This window comes from Antechinus flavipes, chromosome 1 (genome assembly GCF_016432865.1).
Source record: "Antechinus flavipes isolate AdamAnt ecotype Samford, QLD, Australia chromosome 1, AdamAnt_v2, whole genome shotgun sequence".
Classification (NCBI taxonomy): domain Eukaryota; kingdom Metazoa; phylum Chordata; class Mammalia; order Dasyuromorphia; family Dasyuridae; genus Antechinus; species Antechinus flavipes.
The window spans coordinates 468,727,686-468,734,833 of NC_067398.1; the positions used below are offsets into that span (position 1 = coordinate 468,727,686).

The 7,148-nt window shown below is 31.2% G+C and overlaps 1 protein-coding gene across 2 annotated transcripts in view; it reads left to right on the top strand.

Moving 5' to 3' along the window:
• TMEM68 (transmembrane protein 68) overlaps positions 1-5,682 on the top strand; it is a 34,484-nt gene extending 28,802 nt beyond the window's left edge. For both annotated transcript variants that reach the window (XM_051970180.1, XM_051970183.1), the window contains one exon: positions 4,288-5,682. In XM_051970180.1, coding sequence (XP_051826140.1) covers positions 4,288-4,392 — 105 coding nt within the window. In that variant the 3' untranslated portion in view covers positions 4,393-5,682. The remainder of the gene's footprint in view (positions 1-4,287) is intronic.
• The last annotated feature ends 1,466 nt before the right edge of the window (positions 5,683-7,148 follow it).

Consider the following 7,148-nt stretch of genomic DNA (forward strand, 5'->3'; position numbering starts at 1 on the left):
AATCTTTGTTAATTTCTGAAAGAGCAGTTTTGGTAGAGTGACAATCAAAAAACAGATTTTAAAAATGATGGGAAAGAAACCTCAAATGAAGAAGATTATTTCCAGGGGTTTGATAGTGGATTTGTCAGTGAATTTATCCCACGAGAAGCCTTTTTATCCAGAATTATATCCTTTCCCCTGGAAACTATTTACTTTCTCATTCTTTAAGAAGACCACCCTTTAGATCAGGGGTCCTCAAACTACAACCCATGGGCCAGATGCGGCAGCTGAGGATGATTATCCCCCTCACCCAGGGCTATGGAGTTTCTTTATTTAAAGGCCCACAAAACAGAGTTTTTGTTTTTACTATAGTCTGGCCCTCCAACAGTCTGAGTGACAGTGAATTAGCCCCCTGTTTAAAAAGTTTGAGGACCCCTGCTTTAGAGCATCCTGTGTGTTCATTAAAATAAACAGAATCAGATAGAGCTGTATTGTAATCCTACTTCTGACATGTTAAGTGACCATGAAAAAACTACTTCTTTGAGTTTCAGTTTCCTCCAAGTAACATCACTAGGATTACTCCAGATGGGTGTTGGGCTCAAATGTAATTATGTTATAAAAACAGCTTGAAAAATTGTAGCATTTTAATTATATAGCAGTTATTATTATCATTCTTAGAGACATGGAATCATAAGTTTAGAAGTTGAGGTAACTTCATTTATTATAATACTTTAATTTTGTAGTTAGGGAATCTGAAATCATAAACATTAATAATGCTTTGTTTGGACTCATTGAGATAAATGGCAGAGCAAGAAGTCAAAATTAAAATCCTCTGACATCAAATCCAGTATTTTTTCCACCGTACTATACTGCTCAGTGATTTTGGATTCCTTGGCAGTAATGCTCTAGTGTCACATGTGTTAAGTTTTTTTTTTTTCTTTTGTCACTGTCTTCTAAATACACCTTTATTGCTGTATTGCTGTGTAGCATACACTTATTTGAATTGGCTTACTGTCTTCTAATAAATGTATTCTCTCTTGGGGTGTTAATGAAGTTTATTATGCTTTTTTTTTTCTTCCTTTCGGCCTATTTATTAAATTTAAGTGAATCAGAACCAGTAAGAAACAGCCAAAGCATATAGTTAAAACAAAACATAATTTGAAATTATTTTCAATTTAATTCAATTTGGCAGTCCATTATTAACTGCCTACTCTGTTCAAAAGACTTGAAGGTAGAATGGCAGTCAAGACACCTGAGTTCTTTTTTCTGACTTTGATACTTAACAAAAAATTGTCTTAATTGTGTTTTATCAGACTCTTTCCTAAGCACTGGCACTACACAGACAAAATGAAATGTCTCCTCATTTCTAAGAGCTTATATTGAGGATAAAGACTATGCATACAAATAATTAAAGTAAGGAAGTATTCAACTTTTTTGGCCTTAGCATTGATATATACTAGCTATAAAAATAAAGAAAATTTGTGATCACATCACTAAAATATTGCCACACTAATGAAATTGTGAGTCTTTTGATACAGGAAAAAAATTGAAGCATATATTTTTATTTTTATGAAAACATAATGAGTAGAAGTAACCACCAACATATTAATCTAATAAGTATTTGTATGTTTTTTTTTTGAGAAAATGTGTATGTTACTAAAGTAACATGCGCTTGAAAATAGTTTGCTTTAAATAATTAAAATTTCACTTGATTACTTGCTTATACTGTTTCAAGTTATTCAAAAAGTAAACAGTGATCAAGGCTTGGGCTTAACTATTCAGATTTCAAATAATTACAGTCCAGAGTAATGAAGCTTTCCTATAGAAATGACTCTTGGGGGGGGTGGGGGAGGAGGGAGAGCAGTTATCTGGGGAGGCTTATGGCTGAGAAATGAAAGGGTGTATATATAATATGAGATGAATCTATAAAGGTTTTTTTGGAATATAATTGTTAGCCTTTGAAATCAAGCCAGGGAGATTGGGTTTGATTCACTAGGCTACAGGAAAACTTTATTCCCAGGATATTTAGAAGATTAACCTGACAGCAGCAGCATGAAGGGGTAAGAATTCATGAAAACTAGAATGGTGATAGTCATAATAGTGGGAAGGGAAAGAAAAAAATAGGAATGAAAGGTTTTGCAGTAGTATTGCTCCTGTATTGCACTCTGTATTATGAGTGAGCATCTCTCACTTTCTTCCAACCTCATTTTAGCCTTCATTACTTTTCGAATAGCTTTTAGTTGGTCTCTCTGCTTCCTGTTTCTCATTCTTCCTGTTTCTCACTCTTCATCCCTCTAGCCTTTTATCAGATGATGATTATTATTATTATTATTACTCTTTCATATTTTGCATTTTTGTTTGATGCTGGGTTGTGGAGGTTTTTAAGGTTTGCAAAACACTTTCCTCAAAGTGGCCCTATGGAGGAAATTAGTATAAATATCATCATTCCTATTTTTATAAATAAGGAAAGTAAAGTAACAGGAAATTAAATAACTTGCCTAAGGTCTCCTAGACCAAGTGAGAGCTGGGACTAGAGCCCACGTCATCAGCCTCTTTTCTTTTCCCCCTCTTCTTACTGACTTCTAGTACCACACTCTAGATTTCAGTCTATCACCAGATGGCCTCACCTTTTATTTTACTGGGAAAATCAAGGCCTCTTCAACTTCACACCCCAAATTTCCTGTACACCTTTATCCATCTTTTTCCCTGAAGTCACTGAAGAAGGAAGTGAGCTGAGGCCAAAAAGATGCTAAAGAACATCATGTACAATAGCAGTCTAGACAAAACACTGTCTTGAAGTGGTAGAAAACATGTGAAGATTCATTACTTCAGAATATATATTAGGACTACATAGGTAGATTTGGGAGTCATCTGTATTTGGAAATGGAATTAGAGCCATAAGAGCAAAAAACAATTCTTGGGGAGAGGATAGGATCCAGTCAATAGAGCCAGAAGGGAGCATGAGGAAGCCCATCAGAGTGAGAAAATAAGCAAGGAGAAAAGTGAAAAAAGCGTGGCAATTTTTTTTTTCAAGTTTTATCACTGAAGGGGAGGAGAGAGATGCTATGTAGCTACTATTCCATTTCTTTTTTCATCTCAGTACATTCCTGTTTTTTTCATCTAGTCAGCTTAAGTTGCCTAATGAATACAGGACTAGGTCTGGAGTCAGGAAGAGTTTAAATCTGGCTTCAGACTCTTACTTAGGTAAAATATTTAACCTCTTTCTGCCTCAGTTTCTTCATCTCTCAAATAGAGATAATCATGACATCTATTTTCTAAAGTTGCTAGGAGGACAAAAGTAAGATACTGTTTATAATAAGGTACTTTGCCAACCTTAAAATTCTATCTAAATACTAGTGAATTAGCTAACTAGCTATAGTAGTAGTAGTAGTAGTAGTAGTAGTAGTAGTAGTAGTAGTAGTAGTAGTAGTAGTAGTAGTAGTAGTAGTAGTTGTAGTTGTTGTTGTTGTTGCTGCTGCTGCAGTGGTAGTAATCATCGTTAAAAATTTTTAATAGTAAATATCTCTCAAAAGTACTCCCTTATTCCTGGTTTTCCATCCATCCTTTTTACCCCTTAAGTTGAACATCATTAGGGATCTCTCCTAAGACACATGTTACTCTATTAACCTAAAACCTTTCTTTTGGAAGCCAGTTGCATATAATATATGTTTAATAAATGCTTGTTGTTAGATTTTTTAAAAATGTGTTTCCAATTTCAAAAGAGTGATTGCTTTGATTAGCTCCCAGGAAATGTTGATGTCTGCTAAATGAAGTTGAACATCAGATACTGACTTTAATCATGAACTATTGGATTGTATTTTAAATATATTGAGTTGTGCCATTCATGTTTTCATGGCTCTCATGGATTTAATTTGAAACAAATGATTTTGGAAGATAATCTGTTTTCTTGTCATATGGTCACATATCTTAATTCACCTTTCTACTACCATAACTTAAGGCATGTCACTCTTAAAATTTCCATTAAACTGTTTAGAATTAGAAGTAGTGTGTTGAGTCATTCTTATATATCGTAGCAAGCTAAAATTTCCATCTCAGTATTGTATCTACAGAGATAATTGTTTAGAGAGTGATATTAAAATTAAAATAATTTGGAGCCTGTTTGTGGTTCAAAATGACATTTTTCTTTTCCATTTACTAACTATAGAACCATTTAAAAATTTTGTTTCAGATTAATTTTTTAAAACCATTTTTTGTAAAAACTTTTAAAAGAAAATGATTGTTGGGTTTTCTTAAATATATGATGTATATGAAAGAATTATAAGAACAACTTTTTTATTTTCTTAATAGACAAAGAATGCAGTTCAAGAGCTAATAGACAGACACCAAAGAATACCAGGAAACATCATGAGTGCTCTGTTGGAACGTTTTCATAGAAAACAAGAAGTCAACTAGAATTTTAAAAATATATTAATATGGGTTTGAATCCATCATATTATATGCTAAATTTCTAAATTGTAGTTTTTATTGTTTTAAAAATCATGTTAAAAACTATTTTCACAAAACCTATTTGTTAAAAATTGTGTTGTTTTTAATCTTATTTTTGCATTGAGAAGTGTTGAGTTCATACTGTAAGTAGCTGATCAGATGACCAATAATTCAGAACATAATAATACTGATTATTTATAAATCTCCAATGAGGCATTGAAAAATACATAGATTAGAATTAGGCTTCTGAGTAATATTGAATTTGATAAAATGAACATTCCTACGTTATGTGTATAATTTCCACATTTTTATTGCACTCACCTAATTTTGAGAGGCAGTAAAACCTCTTGATCTAAATACAGGTACTGAAGTTATAGACATAATTTTTTTTTTTTTAATTTATCTCCCTCTGATTCACTATGTGACTTTGGACAAGTCCTTAATTTTTCAGTGCCTCACCTTTTCCATTTTTAAGATGGGCATACTACTTTTTCTATTATAAGGTGAAGTGAGAAAAAATATGAATTCTTCTGAAGTGCTGTATTTGTGTTCTGTAATTACTGTAGAACATAAAATAAATTAGCTTATTCGTTCCTCTATATTTAACAACTGATTCTTAGTTTAATTATAAATAGTTAAGATAATTATTGTAAGCATAAAATTCAAGTTGCCAATCAAAAACTTTTAAAAAATACAGTGATGTTCTTTAAATAAATGAAAAATAAACTGGGAAATCTAAGCTTTTTCTAAATATTGCCTTTTAGTATTTATTATATTTCTTTTAAAAGTCACAGAAACACACAAGCATATGTTGTGTTATATACTATGTCAACCCTGTAACAGGGTATTTAATAGCATAATAGTAAAATTACAATCAGGTGCAACATTTTATAAATTTAGAGGTCTGTTTTAAATAAGTAAAGATAGAGCTAACAATATCTGTCTTTTTGCACAGTTATAGGGCTTGCTCATTTTTAATATTAAGCAATAAAATGCTTTATAGTTTGAACAGAATATACTTGAATAATGCACTCCAAAAAAAAAAAAAAAATCAGCGTCTAGATTTGTGGTCTCCATAAAAACTTAATTTAAAAAGTATTCAAACAAAAGTATGAAAAAATCAAGTGCAGTATCATTTCTTTTAGATGCTAACTGAACTTCTAATTTGTATAGATTTTATATACAAGTCTATATTTATGGCCTATGTATTGTATATAAAAAGAAACCAACTTAAAAATAAAGTTGAAATTCCAACAAGTGTTTCTATTGTGTCATGCTCTTCTTTTTGCACTAGGAGTTTGGACCGCCAGGTGATGCAGTGGATGGAGTGTCCAGCCTGAAATTAAACAGACTTTTTTTTGTGAGTTCAAATGTGGCCTTATACATTTAACTTAATTGTGTGACCCTTGAAAAGTCACGTAACTCTTTTTTTGTCTGAGTTCTTCATTTGTAACATGACCTAGAGAAATTGCAAACCATTCTAGTATCTTTGCCAAGAAAACCCCAAACAGGGGCACAAAGATAGGACACAACTGAACAACAATTATAGATTTATTCTCATTTTTATTTAACACTAATAATCATGCCACTTTTTTTCTCATTGTCACAGAAGCTCGTCAAAAAAGGTAATAAAATCTCCATTCTAATGTGATAAAATATATTTTTATTTAATTTGAGAGAAAAAAAATAATCTCATTACTCATAGGTTTTGTGTCACATTCAACCATGAGCCAAGTTTGGCCCATGCTTAATAAAAAATTTTTGGTTATGTAGTTACATTTCCAGTAGAGAAAGAAAGCACAATTTTTTTGGCTTTTAAGACAGAAAGTAAAATGCTATTTCATCATATATATGAAGATTTTTCTATTTTATTTAAATTTTATCTATTCTTATCTGTAATTGTTTCCTTTTTTGTCATTTTTACATTTCTACTATGATTAGAACCACAGATTATCTTTGAAAATAGATTTAGTAGTGGTATTGATTGTGATGGAATATTTCTGTATTATTAAGAAATGAGCTCATTTAAGAATAACATGGAAAGACTTGCGCAAAATAATGAAGAGTGAAATAAGCAAAGTGAAGACAATTATGTATATAGTCACTGCAATGTTTTTTTAAGAAGGACTTTTAATGAATAAGTTATTTTGACTATTGTAAATATCTTGGCGGTAAAGTGAATATGAAGAAAAATGCTATCTGCGTCCAGAGAGAATCGATAAATAGAAGTACATACAAAAAATTTTACATATGTTGACCCAATTATATCTAAATGTGGCCATCTCTATGATAGGGAGGGGAGGGAAGAAAAAAAAAGGAAAAAAAGAACTATATATGATAACTTTGTTATATATATAAAAGGAATATCATATTGTACATAGTCGATTTTCAGTTTAATGTGTAGTCATCTTTTTTTATTAAACTGTTATGAAAATGCTTATTTTGTTTTCTAAATTAAAAATAAAATAAGTTTTGAAAAGAGTCACAGATTATGTTAATTTTAAAGGAACCATAAAACTATCTGACCAACCCATACTTGAACAAGACGTTTCTTTGGAATATATTCAGCACTGAATTTAATTTGTTCCCACATCTTACCAAGACTACACTCAACAATTTCCTTGATTTTAACTGTTAGCTTTTAAATCCTTATTTCAGAAAATAGAATATAATTGAAGAATGAATAGGAACCAAAGTATGAGGTAGCGTGTTTCCAAGTCATC